Source organism: Schistocerca americana, chromosome 3, assembly GCF_021461395.2.
Source record: "Schistocerca americana isolate TAMUIC-IGC-003095 chromosome 3, iqSchAmer2.1, whole genome shotgun sequence".
In the NCBI taxonomy this organism is placed as follows: domain Eukaryota; kingdom Metazoa; phylum Arthropoda; class Insecta; order Orthoptera; family Acrididae; genus Schistocerca; species Schistocerca americana.
In genome coordinates this window covers 595,166,847-595,184,987 of record NC_060121.1, presented here as the reverse complement: position 1 = coordinate 595,184,987, position 18,141 = coordinate 595,166,847, and the positions used below count along the sequence as shown (strand labels likewise).

General features: G+C 43.4%; 1 protein-coding gene across 2 annotated transcripts in view; it reads left to right on the top strand.

Annotated features, from left to right (window-relative positions):
- Positions 1 to 3,585, top strand: part of LOC124607364 (zinc carboxypeptidase-like) — a 117,212-nt gene extending 113,627 nt beyond the window's left edge. For both annotated transcript variants that reach the window (XM_047139673.1, XM_047139672.1), the window contains exon 10: positions 3,344 to 3,585. In XM_047139673.1, the coding sequence (XP_046995629.1) occupies positions 3,344 to 3,552 (209 nt within the window). In that variant the 3' untranslated portion in view covers positions 3,553 to 3,585. The remainder of the gene's footprint in view (positions 1 to 3,343) is intronic.
- Positions 3,586 to 18,141: the final 14,556 nt, after the last annotated feature.

Genomic DNA, 18,141 nt, shown 5'->3' with positions numbered 1-18,141 from the left:
GAACACAGCATGTTGTTATCAATGGAGAGACGTCTACAGACGTTAAAGTAACCTCTGGCGCGCCACAGGGGAGTGTTATGGGACCATTGCTTTTCACAATATATATAAATGACCTAGTAGATAGTGTCGGAAGTCCCATGCGGCTTTTCGCGGATGATGCTGTAGTATACAGAGAAGTTGCAGCATAAGAAAATTGTAGCGAAATGCAGGAAGATCTGCAGCGGATAGGCACTTGGTGCAGGGAGTAGCAACTGACCCTTAACATAGACAAATGTAATGTATTGCGAATACATAGAAAGAAGGATCCTTTATTGTATGATTATATGATAGCGGAACAAACACTGGTAGCAGTTACTTCTGTAAAATATCTGGGAGTATGCGTGCGGAACGATTTGAAGTGGAATGATCATATAAAATTAATTGTTGGTAAGGCGGGTACCAGGTTGAGATTCATTGGGAGAGTCCTTAGAAAATGTAGTCCATCAACAAAGGAGGTGGCTTACAAAACACTCGTTCGGCCTATACTTGAGTATTGCTCATCAGTGTGGGATCCGTACCAGATTGGGTTGACGGAGGAGATAAAGAAGATCCAAAGAAGAGCGGCGCGTTTCGTCACAGGGTTATTTGGTAACCGTGATAGCGTTACGGAGATGTTTAACAAACTCAAGTGGCAGACTCTGCAAGAGAGGCGCTCTGCATCGCGGTGTAGCTTGCTCGCCAGGTTTCGAGAGGGTGCGTTTCTGGATGAGGTATCGAATATATTGCTTCCCCCTACTTATACCTCCCGAGGAGATCACGAATGTAAAATTAGAGAGATTAGAGCGCGCACGGAGGCTTTCAGACAGTCGTTCTTCCCGCGAACCATACGCGACTGGAACAGGAAAGGGAGGTAATGACAGTGGCACGTAAAGTGCCCTCCGACACACACCGTTGGGTGGCTTGCGGAGTATAAATGTAGATGTAGATGTAGAGCACATAAATTTTTCTGTGCGAGCCTTGATTTGTCTTATTTTATCGTTATGGTCATTTCTCCCTATATAGGTGGGTGCCAACCAAATGTTTTCGCAGTCGGAGGAGAAAACTGGTGATTGAAATTTCATGAGAAGATCCCGTCGCAACCAAAACCGTCTTTGTTTAGTGATTGCCACTCCAATTCGCGTATCACGTCTGTGACACTATCTCCACTACCTCGCGATAATACAAAACGAGCTGTCCTTCCTTGTACTTTTTCGATGTCATCCGTCAGTCCCACATGATGCGGATCCCACACCGCACAACAATACTCCAGAATAGGGCGGACAAGCGTGATATAAGCAGTCTCTTTAGTAGACCTGTTGCATCTTTTAAGTGTTCTGCCAATGAATCGCAGTCTTTGGTTGGCTCTACCCACAACATTATCTATGTGATCGTTCCATTTTAGGGTATTTGTAATTGTAATCCCTTAGTATTTAGTTGAACCTATAACACTCCCTTGGGGAACGCCGCATATTATTTCTGTTTTACTCGATGACTTTCCGTCTATTACTACGAACGGTTACCTTCCTGACGGGAAATCACGAATCCAGCCGCACAACTGAGGCGATATTTCACACGCACGCAGCTTGGTTAGAAGACGCTTGTGAGGAACGCGGTCGAAAGCCTTCTGGAAATTTAAAAATGTGGAATCAGTTTGACGTCCCCTGTCGATAGCACTCATTACTTCATGAGTATAAATAGCTAGTTGCGTTTCGCGAGAACGGTATTTTCTGAATCCGTGCTGACTACATGTCAATAAATCGTTTTCTTCGAGGTACTTGATAATGTTGTAATACAGTGTATGTTCCAAAACCGTACTGCAAATCGAGTTAGTGATATGGGCCTGTAATTCAACGGATTAGTCCTACTTCCCTTTTTGGGTATTGGTGTGACTTGAGGAATTTTCCAGTCCTTAGGTATGGATCATTCTGTGAGCGAGCGGTTGTATATAATTACATACAACGGAGCTGTTGTATCAACATATTCTGAGAGGAACCTGACTGATATACCTATACCGTGTTCTGCGGCCATTACTGGTGTCGCAACTTCTTTCAGCTTCAAAAGTACATGTACCAAAAGCTCCTCAGACTTCAGTGGGCAGTAAAGCACTGCAACGGCTTTTCGAAGCCACACGAGCAGCACTCATTCTACACACACTCTGCAAGCAGCCGGGTTTCACTCGAACAGCGTATCCCAGGCAAGAGGCGAGCACTCACCTTTCGGCCCCAGCACTCACGTGGTTCCACTATCCAGCTGACGCAATAAAGGTGACGACGCAGAGCGTCCTGCAGTGGTGAGTAAAGGAAGCGCACTGTGCCTGCGGACTTGGGAACCTATATGCAGAGGGCTGAGGGTTTGGAAGGTAGGAGACGAGATACTGGCGGAGGTAAAGCTGTGAGGACGGGACGTGAGTATTGCGTGGGTAGCTCAGGTGGTAGAGCACTTGCCCGCGAAAGGCAAAGGTCCCGAGTTCGAGTCTCGATCCGGCAAACAGTTTTAATCTGCCAGGAAATTTCAAGCACATTCAGAAGTATGAAGAAATCTTGGCTTCAAAAAGAGCTCACTTTTCTACCAAATGTAGCAATACTTAATGTGGTTCTAGATGACTTCAGCGAAATAAAACAAAAATAAATAAATGATAATAATAACAATATAGTATTAGATACGTTTATGACAGTAATGTCAGTCTTATTAATACGGGTTTATGTACAATAGTGTTCATGCCGGATGAAATTAATGGTATACTAACGGAAATTCTTAGAAGCGGTACAAAAGGAATTAAAACTAGAGAAAATGTTATCTGGTCTTCGAAAGAGCAATAAATAATGGGATGAAACTAGAAGATGAATTGTAAGGAGGAAACAGAAAAGGATGAGGAAAGCTGTATGAGAACTGAAAATGGGACAGATGTAATTGTTTGCTAATGGATAAGATATATGTAGCTGGAGTAAGGCCATCAGGAATGCTACGCCGATGATAACACAGAAAGCTTTAATGTCCACTTCAACGCAGCTTAGTTTTGAATCAGAACAGGTTGCTGGGTGCTTTGTTTCGGACACGCATGGCTGAAAGCGAGGAAGAGATGAAGTAAGATTCAGAGTGATACATAGATACAGCCGAAAAGCTGAACGCATCAGTTCTTGTACTGGAGTTATTGAATGAGAATAGTTGTTAACAAGCGAGAATACATGAAGTGTATCATAATGATTAAGAAACAAAATTTAATTACACCTCGTCCATCGAGTGACATCGATCTTACCTCAGCATAAGTAACCAGACAACTGAGACAACTCTTGGTGAGCTTTGACTGTGACTATGTTTTTGGCAGATCCGGCGTCGGGAACCAGCATCGACTGGATGCAAGGCGTCAACGGCAACCAGTACAACTTTGCTTGGGAGCTGAGGGACGAGGGCCAGTATGGTTTCCTGCTGCCTGCCGACCAGATCGTCCCGACCTGCCAGGAGGCGTTCGACAGCCTGGTCTCCATCCTGCAGGACGTACTCACCAACTCCAGAAAATCTTCAAGGAAGCACTAGTGTCTGTTTTGTTGTATCCATAAATAATAAATAAATAAGCTTCTCACGATAATTTGTGTCTGACATATTTATATCATACTTTATTTTCCCTTTTATAGTTAACTATAAATGATGTATTGGAGCTTCTGGAACTATACTTGCAGTGCAGCAGTAATACAGAAACAGAGATCTGCCTTTTGTACTCAAATCGTGTTCACTGGAAGTTAGCCTGTGGTGGTTCCTATTTAGGGCGACTGGCTTACATTCGTCAGTATCAAAAAGCGAATAATTCTGATGTCCGCCGCCCTCAAGAGGAAGAATACTGATACCGTGTCGCTATTTTACTTTAGCAATCATGGTGGCTAATTTCTCTAACAATTGCTACAGAAGTTACGTGACAACCGCTTCAAAATGTGTGAGCTGAGGAATGAAGTTAAATTATGATCACGAACCAAGAAGACAATGTGCTAATCTATAACAAATATATTTATTTGCGTAAGCACAAAATTAAGACTTGGATTTTGACCAGAATTTTAGAGCGACAGGTTATACAAAAATCAGGAACATTGGCAAGAATTTCTGATGGTTTGTTAACAATACACGATTGCATTCCTACCTTAACTGCAGAAAACGTGCTGTTGACGCTACCGTGAGTGGAGGGCACTTAATATTAACGTAGTATTTGCCTAACTCGAAACAGTGACTGACCTCAGATACAGAAGACATGGCTTTGCAGGTGAACAGAGAGGCGCTGAGTGTGGCTACTGCAGATGACAACAAGGTAGCCAGTGCTGGCAATGTAGCTCAGAATACTCTACCTGCCGGTGCTGCGACACGTTACCAAAACGGCAGACGTGTGACACGAAGCCGACGGATACATGGAGACGACACCGCAGCTGCAAGTGTCGTCAGCTGCCCAGCGTGCCTCTGCTGTTCTCCAGAGTGGAGCACGATTAATCAGTGGCTACGTCAAAAGTTAATTTTCGACCAGGTATCCGGACCAGTACATCTCTGCGCGAATGTGTGCGTGGATAGAGAAGACATAAGACGACTTTACGCTGCGACCAATGAGAAGTGAGTCTGATTTTCTGTCTTTCGCACCACAACAAGGGAACCCATTCCGTCGCCAATCTTAACGTAGCAACAAACTGGCACCGGTCAAGTCCCTGACTCAAACGCGCTCTGCCCCCACTAGAAAGACGCGCTGTATCAATGTCAAGGCGTTCCGCCAAAACCAAAAGGCAGCTTTGAACATGGGCAGACGTCACAGTGGACCCACCAAACATACGCCCACGCGTGGGAGAACTCGAGTGCGGGATGCAATGAAAATCTGCTGGCCTTACGTGTGGAACCACTCCAGCGGACGTCCCGTAGATCCCAAGGGATATTTCTGCGAATTCTGAAACTTCCACTTTGTATGTAAAGAATGACAGTGCTGGAAAAACTCTTACGTTATTTGATTTTCAAACAGCTGAGAAAAACTAAACGTACTCAGACATTTCTTTCTTTACTTATTCTAATCTTCACTAAACTGACACACAATATTTTTAGCGTAACGCAATCTGACTTTCAATAATCCCTACAAAAATATGGCCCTTACTAACAATAACATACACCTTTCATGAATCACTTACCTCACAAGACGCGCGTTATTAGCCGATAGGTCTTAGGCGCTCCAGTCATGGACTGCGCGGCTGGTCCTGGCGGAGGTTCGAGTCCTCTCTCGGGCATGGGTGTGCGTGTTTGTCGTTAGGATAATTTAGGTTAAGTAGTGGGTAAGCTTAGGGACTGATGACCTTAGCAGTTAAGTCCCATAAGATTTCACACACACACACACTTACCTCACAAAAATCTTCGTTACTCGAACTACTGCAATACCGCGAGCGCCAATACTGCTAGCTAAATAAAAGATACTAACTACTGAAGGCACTAACTACTGATAGGCATAGTTAGCAAATGAAAGATTTTGATAGAGAACAAACAATGTATTTACCTTAATAGCGTTCAAAAGTCTGGCATCCAATTACACAAATCTCCTTTTTCTGACGGACACACGTCCAGATCGTCCACTCATAGTAACCTCTCAAAACTCTGGCATCTCTCTTCCCACTTCCACCACTGCTGGCGGCTCCTCTCCAACTGCCCAACGCTACGCGCTGTTCACGCCTGACTGTCCAACACTACATTAGCAAATATTCCAACAATGAGTCCAACCAGCCACAGACTTCACACAGCGCAGTCAGCGATTTTCATACAGAGCACTACGTGGAGTTACTAACATAAAAACCTAAACAGCCTACTTACAGTTCTAACACACGAAGGAGTGCGGACACCGTAGCCCAGCAACCCGCCCGCTGGAACAAGCACGTGGCTTCCAGCGACACAGAGGGCGAGCTGTGAGGCGGCTTCGCTAGCGCCGAGTCTAGGCAGCGCAGCGGTAACTTAAAACACGAACTGTGACTGTGAGGATCTTTGTGCTTTCAACTGTTTGTCCTCACTTCCTTCCAGGAAGGTTCCCGACTTTCAGTCTGATGAAGTTGACACCCAACGTTAGAGAAATATATGTTTTTTTCAGTGTTCTTCACAGGTACGCCATTGTTCTAGAGTTTTCTGCGCAAAATTTAAGTAGTTACGCAGAATTTCACGAAAGTTCACTAGTAATCGGGAACATTTTAATGTTGTGAAAAGTTTTTTTTACCAATTTGGGGAAATAAAGCTGTGATCACAATTCTGAATAGCTCCCCAAGAGCTCGACAAAATATCTTAATGAAATTTTTTGTGCATGTAATAGTTCATGAGATAATTGCAATAATGAGGAACCCATTTTTCACTACACAAAATATATGAAATACCACCAGAGTTCTGATGACAGTTTCAACCACAGTTCTGGATAATAGTCCAAGAATTTTATCTAAAAACCTTATGTAATTCCTTGTGGAGGTAATCGTTCATAGTTGCAATAATGTAGCTTTTCCATAGGAGGCTGAGCTTCGCTTTCCCAGTTGTGATAGGTGGACGTAGTTACACGTCGCTGTGATATGTATCCGACTGCTGACAACCCCAGCAATCTAACGGTAGTTACCAATTTTTCGTTAACTTATTACGTATTACAACAACTTTAATTTAATTTGATACTCTTTGCTACAACTAAGTATCGGATTTCAAGAAAGCTCTCGCTACAATGGTCTTTCGCGGTCTCCTGTTACTTTAGTATTCGATACGGAGTGGGACTTTCGAAAATTTAGCAAGACCTATTTTTTCACGAGGAGTTCAGATGAGTCGTACAAGTCAAGCACCTTTAGTACCTTCATACTTTTATTGTCAGCGTTGGAAAACTGGGATAGGGGTAGGATCTTGTTCGCTTAGACGAGGTAAAAGACCAACTGACCCACGGAATTAAGTTCATTGATTTAGGCCAGCTCAAATACACACGCTTATCATAGCACCAGTCATCAGTAGTCGGAAATCATCTGTTCGATGAGAGGGTGAGGAGGGTGAGTGCTGCCGTGGACACTGCTTATGGCGCCACACCTGCCAGAGAGTGTCGTTTGCTGAAGAAGATAGCTCTGGACCAGGTTTGGGGATTCGAAGTGCGTGTACGTGTGTGTGTTGTGTGTGTATGTGCGTGCGAGAGAGAGAGAGAGAACTTGCAAGTTGTCGGTTGCCTCTGCTCACTAGGACTCTCAGCCGATGTTCGAAAGTATGAAACGAAGTTTGATTGTAGACTTAATTAACGTTTTAATTAATATATTTAAACAATATCTGTCACAGCTCAGGAACCTTACATACCATTAATATGAGTCTTTTATCCGTGACGTTGTTTTGCTCTCAATAAATGTCATACATGAAAAGCCTTGTGTTCATCTGTATATCCTCTCAAAGAGGCATAGGGCTACATGACCATGTGCAAATGTTCTTAGCTCTAGGAAATGTTTGCTGCGTAATGAATGCCAAAAATTAATTATGGCAGAATCATTTAGATATGAAGAAAGCTTATAAGATTTCATTTTTAACTACTAAATTGCTTCTAAATTAATCAGCTCTCTTTCAGTATGACTAGAAATCGGCATTTTGTTTTGTTGACTATCTAAAATTGGGTTTGAAATTGATGAAAACGAATTTCAAATGAACTTCGAAATTTTTGTGTTTTTCAATATACACTCCTGGAAATTGAAATAAGAACACCGTGAATTCATTGTCCCAGGACGGGGAAACTTTATTGACACATTCCTGGGGTCAGATAAATCACATGATCACACTGACAGAACCACAGGCACATAGACACAGGCAACAGAGCATGCACAATCTCGGCACTAGTACAGTGTATATCCACCTTTCGCAGCAATGCAGTCTGCTATTCTCCCATGGAGACGATCTTAGAGATGCTGGATGTAGTCCTGTGCAACGGCTTGCCATGCCATTTCCACCTGGCGCCTCAGTTGGACCAGCGTTCGTGCTGGACGTGCAGACCGCGTGAGACGACGCTTCATCCAGTCCCAAACATGCTCAATGCGGGACAGATCCGGAGATCTTGCTGGCCAGGGTAGTTGACTTACACCTTCTAGAGCATGTTGGGTGGCACGGGATACATGCGGACGTGCATTGTCCTGTTGGAACAGCAAGTTCCCTTGCCGGTCTAGGAATGGCAGAACGATGGGTTCGATGACGGTTTGGATGTACCATGCACTATTCAGTGTCCCCTCGACGATCACCAGTGGTGTACGGCCAGTGTAGGAGATCGCTCCCCACACCATGATGCCGGGTGTTGGCCCTGTGTGCCTCGGTCGTATGCAGTCCTGATTGTGGCGCTCACCTGCACGGCGCCAAACACGCATACGACCATCATTGGCACCAAGGCAGAAGCGACTCTCATCGCTGAAGACGACACGTCTCCATTTGTCCCTCCATTCACGCCTGGCGCGACACCACTGGAGGCGGGCTGCACGATGTTGGGGCGTGAGCGGAAGACGGCCTAACGGTGTGCGGGACCGTAGCCCAGCTTCATGGAGACGGTTGCGAATGGTCCTCGCCGATACCCCAGGAGCAACAGTGTCCCTAATTTGCTGGGAAGTGGCGGTGCGGTCCCCTACGGCACTGCGTAGGATCCTACGGTCTTGGCGTGCATCCGTGCGTCGCTCCGGTCCGGTCCCAGGTCGACGGGCACGTGCACCTTCCGCCGACCACTGGCGACAACATCGATGTACTGTGGAGACCTCACGCCCCACGTGTTGAGCAATTCGGCGGTACGTCCACCCGGTCTCCCGCATGCCCACTATACGCCCTCGCTCAAAGTCCGTCAACTGCACATACGGTTCACGTCCACGCTGTCGCGGCATGCTACCAGTGTTAAAGACTGCGATGGAGCTCCGTATGCCACGGCAAACTGGCTGACACTGACGGCGGCGGTGCACAAATGCTGCGCAGCTAGCGCCATTCGACGGCCAACACCGCGGTTCCTGGTGTGTCCGCTGTGCCGTGCGTGTGATCATTGCTTGTACAGCCCTCTCGCAGTGTCCGGAGCAAGTATGGTGGGTCTGACACACCGGTGTCAATGTGTTCTTTTTTCCATTTCCAGGAGTGTATTTGGTCGAACAGCTGTTATCAGCAGTTCATTCACTCTCTTGTTTCAGATATGGAAATTCACTCGAATTCTCATTTTATGACTCAGAGATAATCAGTTTAAATATAATTTTAAATGGACTGGTGCTTTTCCCTCATAGTTTTAAATTTAGACTTTGAGGTGGCAACTAAGTTCAACTAAACATACCAAATACAGTTGCTTGTTGTCATGTCACAGGATTCATTTTCAGATAGCGTGTTTTCCCGTTCCAAAAAAATCAGAAACAGCATCTGTCAAGTTTCAAGCTGTATTCCCTCCATAATTATTGCATCTCACAATGTAGGACAAATCCAAGTCCTCCATACTCGAAGTCCAACAATTCACAGGACCCTCAGAATCCTCATGTAGTTAATGCCGTGGCTCTAGGTTTATTCACACATTTCAGAACTGGTGGCATAACACGCTGCTTATTTAAGGTTTTCCATTCAGTGACTCTAGGTGCATAATGCAGTAATACTTTAGTAAAGGATGTTTTAAAAGGTATTCGAGCTAAGTTGCAGTGCCGTTGATTATTCGTATCATTAACGGCTCTCCGTCAGTACACTTATTGACGACTTTCCTCTTATATATTTTTAAATTTTTGTAGTCATAGTTTTACTTTTTCAGATATTCCTGATTCTATTGTTTTTGCATTCAACGTCTCCGACTGGTAACATCATCGAAGACATTAACATTAGCATCAATTCCAGTTATGAAAATGATATACCGGGTAATAACGTTCCGTTGATCCATGCAAAGCTAGAGAGAGAGAAGTACCAGTATGGGCAAGGTCTTGTAGCTGCTAACAAATCAGACCACAATTTTATTTTCGCAAGCTGGCTAACAATCTTTTTCACAACATTAAAACATTCCCGATTACTAGTGTTTTCTTCACAAAATTCTGCAGAACTATTTAAATTTAGCGCAGAGAACTCTAAAACTATAGCATATCTACCAATAACTCTGAAAAAGAATGTATATCTCTCGTAAGTCTGGTGCCAACTTCACGTGACTCCGACCGAATGCAACCGCCGCTTATAGCGGGCGAAACGTAGTGCTGAGAAAAGAAATCCGTCCCCTCAACGATGAAATTCCCTAGACGTACAGGTAATGTGAGCTGAATCACCGTCTCATGGCTCCTGTTCCATAACAGAAACTAAATGAGAAAATGGATGTTGAATTGCGAAAAGAAATAAAAAAAAAAAACAAATGAATGAAAAAGGACTGGGCCTTCCAGCTAGACTGGAGGGACCAGAAGGGCCTGTCACCTTTCAGTAGTAACGTCAGAGGTGAAAGTAGTTAACCCAGTTCTCCTATTACCTTCTCGATTCCATCCCTGGTCCCTAACTCTCTGAACGAGCGAGGTGACACAGTGATCATCACAATGTACTAGCATTCGGGAATACGGTGGTACAAATCCGCATCTGACCATCCTGATTTAGGTTTTCCGTGATTTCCCTAAATCACTCCTGAAAGTGCTAGGATTGTTTTTTGGGAGAACACGGTTGATTTCCTTCACCATCCTTGAAACAGTCGTAGCTTGTGCTCCGTCTTGAATGTCTTCATTTTCGAAGGGAGGTTAAGTACTAACTCTCCTTCCCAATAGCCTTCTGAAGAAAATTCCATTTTGGCGGGGTTGGGAAATTCAAACAAGTCAGTTCTCATGTGTAATACAGTCCTCATCCCTTGTGGGAAATTCAAAATTTGGAAGGTGTGGCGGGGATCGAGGCTTGCTCATTTCTCATCAATTAAAATTATGCTGACATGTTGAAGGACTCATTTGCACGCGAAAGCGATAATATAATTTTTTCGAGCTCTCAAAAATATGATACGAAGCGCTATCGATAAACAACATGTTACTGCGGTGAGAAAACAGCAAACGTTTTAATATTATACTTCAACTTCTTCTCCCCTAGCTCTTCTCGGAGTGGTGAGGTAATCTGTTTATGTACCGACGCATTTTGTCATTGTTCTGTAAGTCGAGACATTTTCTTACATACTGAACATAGGCAGATTTAAAAGGCTCATCGACGTAGTCATTTATATTAATGTACTGCCAAGCAGAAATTATTATTTATATGTAAGTGTCTATTCATAATTTATGTGATTTCTTGAATATATATTTTATTAATATCTATGTCTTTTTTTTCATTTTAGTAGTTTTAACAATGATGTAAGCGGCTGCGACATGGCCTAGGTTTGTGTGCAATTTGATGGAAAATGATAAAGTCCTAGCATTAAAGAACCATAAGTCTATCTCCACGGCAATTTTACTGCTAGAAGTCCAATATTTCACACGGTAGTACAAAAACACTTAGCAAACGCACGACCTCATCCACCAATGCCATTGTCTGCACGCCAGACAATGTGTGAGGAATTAATATAGTTTAATGTTAATACTTTGAAATATCATTTATTATCTAATCTGTATTCTCATTCTCATACACAGAAGTAAAAATGATTAATACTATTATATTTATACATGTCACACAGGGCTATGCACCTGAGAGGTCCTACGTTGCAGAACCGGACAAGGTATTCTTCGAGATTTTCGACACTTGTGGTATTTTACGATGTTTCAGAATCTTTTTTTTTTTTTTTTCATTGTGACCCACTACTTCTACCTGTCGGATTGCATCCACGATCACAGATATGCAATTTAGTGATACATATGTTTCGCAAATATTACTGAGATGAAATGAGACACCGATTGTCGGAAGTGGAACATACTGGATGAGTACTTGTTGTCAAAGAAGTACTTCAAAACACTTTATTTGACATTCAGAAGCCCGGAATAAATACAACACCGCTGAACAGTTACACTGTGCTCTACCACGTCACTGTTAGTGCTCGTACCCTTCAATGAATTTGTTTTGATACTCCTGCTTATATCTTCATAACACCTTTTGAAGATTCCCGAGGTTAGCCTACCGTTTGGTTACACAACGTAGTCGATCACGAGCTCCAGTGTTCACCATTCATGGTGGATGCATTCCAGACACGTGCAGCGCAATCTAGGCCTGTGACGCTGCTACCAACGGACAAGGTTTCTGTCACGATACCGTCCGCCTCGCGTCCAGTCGCAGAGTCCACGCACTACCCTCGGTCTACATGCCGAGAGGGACGGCTAGTCTCGCAGCGGCACGCTCTCTGTCGGTGACCACAATTACTTCCAGAGATTCACTTCTTGATGCCTACCCGTCTCTATCTCACTCTGTCACTGTCCATACCCTTTTATTCTGTCAAGCAAATATATATATATATATATATATATTCCGCATAGTTCTCGTTTCGGTAACACTAGAATGACGACTCACTCATACCTTTGCTTGACCGATGTGCGACACCGCTCAAATGGTATTGTCATTATTTTTGGACATTTAGAAATTTTTATTAGTTACGAAAGTATGTTGCTGTTTATATCTAGTGATACTGTATCTCTAGTCTCGGCTTAAAGCCTAAGAGACTAAATTTTAGCCGAAACTCGATAACTTGGAAAAGTTTTTACCCAAAGAACTGTGAGTGTACATCCAGACATTGATATGTTCACAGTCTCTATCCTACCACATTAGTTCCTACCTGCCATCCGGAGTGGCCGAGCGGTTCTAGGCGCTACAGTCTGGAACCGCGAGACCACTACGGTCGCAGGTTCGAATCCTGCCTCGGGCATGGATGCGTGTGCTGTCCTTAGGTTAGTTATAGGGGACTGATGACCTCAGTGCCAGAGCCATTTTGTGTTCCTACCCAAGGAATTATGATTTGGCAAACTTGTTACTTGCAAATCTTGGATAAAGTATAGATTACAGTACTACATGCCCGGTATGACGTGTGACGTAGTGAATATTTACCTCACTTAGTGATTAATAATTCCATTACGAAAGGAGAAAATATAAAAATACAGTAAATGAAGCAGGCAAAAAGAATACAAACTTCTCAAAAACGAGATCGACAGGAAGTGCAAAATGGCTAAGCAGGGTTGGCTAGAGGACAAATGTAAGGATGAAGAGGCTTATCTCACTAGGGGTAAGATAGATACTGCCTACAGGAAAATTAAAGAGACCTTTGGAGAAAAGAGAACCACTTGTATGAATATCAAGAGCTCAGATGGAAACCCAGTTCTAAGCAAAGGGAAAGCAGAAATGTGGAAGGAGTATAATATAGAGGGTCTATACAATGGCGATGTACTTGAGGACAATATTAAGGAAATGGAAGAGGATGTAGATGAAGATGAAATGGGAGAAACGATACTGCGTGAAGTGTTTGACAGAGCACTCAAATACCTGAGTCGAAACAAGGCCCCGGGAGTAGACAACATTCCATTAGAACTACTGACGGTCTTGGGAGAGCCAGTCCTGACAAAACTCTACCATCTGGTGAGCAAGGTGTATGAGACAGGCGAAATACCCTCAGACTTCAAGAAGAATTTAATAATTCCAATACCAAAGAAAACAGGTGTTGACAGAAATGAAAATTACCGAACTATCAGTTTAATAAGTCACAGCTGCAAAATAATAAGGCGAACTCCTTACAGACGAATGGAAAAACAGGTAGAAGCCGACCTCGGGGAAGATCAGTTTGGATTCCGTAGAAATGTTGGAACACGTGAGGCAATACCTGACCTTACGACTTATCTTAGAAGAAAGATTAAGGAAAGGCAAACCTACGTTTCTAGCATTTGTAGACTTAGAGAAAGCTGTTGACTATGTTGACTTGAATACTCTCTTTCAAATTCTAAAGGTGGCAGGAGTAAAATACAGGGAGCGAAAGGCTATTTACAATTTGTACAGAAACCAGATTGCAGCTATAAGTGTCGAGGGGCATTAAAGGGAAGCAGTGGTTGGGAAGGGAGCGAGACAGTGTTGTAGCCTCTCCCCGATGTTATTCAATCTGTATATTGAGCAAGTAGTAAAGGAAACAAAAGAAAAATTCGGAGTAGGTATTAAAATCCATGGAGAAGAAATAAAAACTTTGAGGTTCGCCGATGACATTGTAATTCTATCAGAGACGGCAAAGGACTTGGAAGAGCAGTTGAACGGAATGGACAGTGTCTTGAAAGGAGGATATAAGATGAACATTAACAAAAGCTAAACGAGGATAATGAAATGTAGTCGAATTAAATCGGGTGCCGCTGAGGGAATTAGATTAGGAAATGAGACACTTAAATTAGTAAAGGAGTTTTGCTATTTGGGGAGCAAAATAACTGATGAAGGTCGGAGTAGAGAAGATATAAAATGTAGACTGGCAATGGCAAGGAAAGCGTTTCTGAAGAAGAGAAATTTGTTAACATCGAGTATAGATTTAAGTGTCAGGAAGTCGTTTCTGAAAATATTTGTGTGGAGTGTAGCCATGTATGGAAGTGAAACATGGACGATAAATAGTTCGGATTAGAAGAGAATAGAAGCTTTCGAAATGTGGTGCTACAGAAGAATACTGAATATTAGATGGTAGATCACATAACTAATGATGAAGTATTGAATAGAGCTGGGGAGAAGAGGAGTAGGTCTCACAACTTGACAAAAAGCCATCTCCCTCTCCAGAAAAATTATTCACCAACCGCCATGGGTATGATCTAACAACACAGTCCCAATAACCATATGGAAGTATGCTAGTATTTTATCAGTTACCTGCAAAAATTACACTTAATACAAAAGCCACTCTTTAAAGCATGAGTCCCATCCATAATTAAAAATTAAAATTCCTTGCCTTTCATTATTTCAAATATACATTTCCCCTACAATTTCTACAAATAATTAAAACATGCCGATTTTGTTGCAGTGTTTCCTACAAGCATATTCGAATGGATAGAATTGCGTCTACTTCCATTTCGCTAATTGTCTACTAGAGAAAATGTTTGCCCCTAGAGCCTGAAAGGACTCCTCTTTTCTTCTAATTAAGTCTCTAGCTTACAATCTTATTAACCATCACAAGTTAAAATTTACTTAATTCAGAAAAATAGCGTTTGTCGATTATGATACACACACTCTGGAACACACTAGAAAAGTTATTTACAGTGATTGTCAGAAACATCGCGATCACCTGGCAAGTTATGAGTTGATGCACTTTTGGCACGCAATACAGTAGCACTTCTGCATGGCACATATGCGACAAATCTTTGGAGCTGCGCGGCACCAGACGAGTACGCACAAGTCACTCAAATCCTGTAGAATACAGACAGGTGGTTTGTGGCCACAGAGCTGGCATCAGAAAGCGTCCCAGACGTGTCGCATAGAGTTCAGATTACTTGAATTTACTGGCCAAGATTTCTTCACAGGTTAGCTGTAATGCTCCTCGTACCATTCTAGCGCGATTCTGGTCTTGTGAAACGAGCAATTATGCTGTTGGCAGTAATACTGTTGTGAGATCTCATCGTCGTCGGGGAAGACATCAAGCATGAGGAGATCGAAATAATGATCATGTGATACAACAGCTGTAATGGTGCCTTCGATTACTACCGCACGTCGCATGGAAGCCCCTCACTGCGTAATCTATCTAATTGGCGAGTTAGGTCGTCAAAATGTCGAGATCGCTGGACGGCTCTGCCCATAAAGCTCCAGACGTTCTCATTTGGGAAGAGATCCGGTCAGCTTGCTGGGCAAGGTAGGGTTTGGAAAGCACGAAGGCAAGCGGTAGAGAATCTCACTGTGTACGGGCAAAATGTAAGCCAAGGATGGCTTGCCACGAAGGGCAACAAAACGAGGCATATAATGACGTCGACGTACCGCACTGCTGTAAGTGTGCTGAGACTGACAAGGAAAGGGATCTTGCTATGGAATGAAGTGGCACGACAGACTATTACACCTGGTTGTCAGGCTGTATGGCAGGTAACAGTCAGGTTGGTATCCCAGTGCTGTTTGGGACATCTCCAGATATGTTCTCACCCGTCTTCGGGGCATAGTTCGAAGCAGGACTCATCACTGAAGACGATTGAACTTCTGTCAGCGAGATTCCAGGTCGACGACGACCAGACACTCGCACCTGAGGTGATCTATGGATCACAATCAGACTCCTCGCTGATCGACTGGACGTCCCTGTTAGTAGTGGTGACACACTGCTCCACTATTTGGAGTACTCAAAAGTGTGTGCCCATTGGGTTCCTCACCTCCCAAAAGAAGACCATAAAGACCCAGATTGGACCATATGTGCAGAGTTGCTTGTGCATTATGGAAATGGTTCAAATGGCTCTGAGCACTATGGGACTTAACATCTGAGGTCATCAGTCCCCTAGAACTTAGAACTACTTAAACCTAACTAACCTAAGGACATCACACACATCCATGCCCGAGGCAGGATTCGAACCTCCGACCGTAGCAGTCGCGCGGTTCCTGACTGTGCATTATGGAGCTGATGATGATAATTATCTGTCGAACATCGTCACAAGCAACGAAACATGTGTTTATCACTTCGAAAAGGAAATAATGCGGCAATCCATGAAGTGAAGCAATACCATCTATCCTCCAAAATGTATGTAGATGTATATCAACAATAAGTCCAACCAGCCACAGACTGCACACAGAATAGTCAGTGATTTTCATAAAGAGCGCTACGTGGCGTTACCAACAATAAAACCTAAAGAGCCCACTTACATAGCCCCCATGCTCCCCACAAAAAATTTTACAAATTGTTTTGGGCAGTGCCCAATAATTATTTCCTAAATTTTTTATATTAGCTATAACAAATATAGCAAATGCACAAAACTATTGATACAATGTTCGTCAAAAGCAAAATTTGTTCTCATAGTCCTGATCATTCATCACAGTAGTAATTACATTGCACAAAGTCTGATAAGGAAAAGAAAATACACACAGAAGTAGTGGATTTCCATGCAGTCTTGATGAAGTAGTGTTGTCCTTCCGATGGAAAGACATTGCTGACTCTTGACATGCAGACAGGTAATGGGCCACAACAGAGCGAACCCACAGCAGAATTAGTCGAAGTTTAGAAGAATATTGGTAGGTAGGTAATCACTGAGCAGACCCACTAGTCAAGAATCTACGACCAAGAGCACCAAGGCCACCCAGGTTATGTGGTCTACCCAAAGTCCATAAGGATGGGGTTCCGTTGAGTCCTATTGTTAGTGCTATTGGGTACTCCTACATATCGGTTGGCAAAATACTTAACCAAATTATTAGCACCTATAGTCGGCCACTGTAGCCATCATATTACTAACTCAAAAATGTTTGTTGACATAAATCAGATGAGGATAGGTCCGAATGACATCATGATCAGCCTAGATGTGGTCTCTTTGTTTACAAAGGGTCCAGTGGAAGATACGTTAAAAATGTTGGCTGCTCATTTCTGTCCTGAACTACTGAAGTTGTTTCGACACACTTTGACGACCACCTATTTTTTGTATGGTGGAAAATATTATGAAATGATTGACGGAACAGCCATGGGTTCGCCACTGTCACCAGCCATAGCTAACTTCTTCATGGAGGATTTCGAAGAACGAGCGTTGAACAGTGCTCCCTTACGCCCATCCTGCTTCTTCAGGTATGTTGACGATACATTTTTAATCTGGCCACATGGCAATGAGGCACTGCAGCAGTTTGTTGAACATTTGAATGGTATACATCAGAACATAAGATTTTCAGTGGAGGTGGAGAAGGATGGAAAGTTACCCTTCTTAGATGTACTGGTGGAGCGAAAATCAGATGGACGTCTCGGACATTCTGTGCACAGAAAACCGACGCATACAGATTTATATCTAAGCGCGCGTAGTTTTCACCACCCAGCTCAGAAGAGAGCTATGCTGAACACCTTGGTACACAGAGCAAGGACTATTTCGGACAAGGATCATCTCGGCTCCGAGATTAACCATCTGACGACGGTATTCATAAGAAATGGTTATTCTGATCGTGATATCAGATCTACTCTGGCGAAGAAACCAAGAAAGGACGCTGTTCGAACAGATCAAGAGGACCAACACATCGCGCGGCTACCATTCTGCGGTGCAACGACCAGCAAGATCGGCAGAGTCCTGAGCCGGCAAGGAATCAGACCAGTCTTCCGGC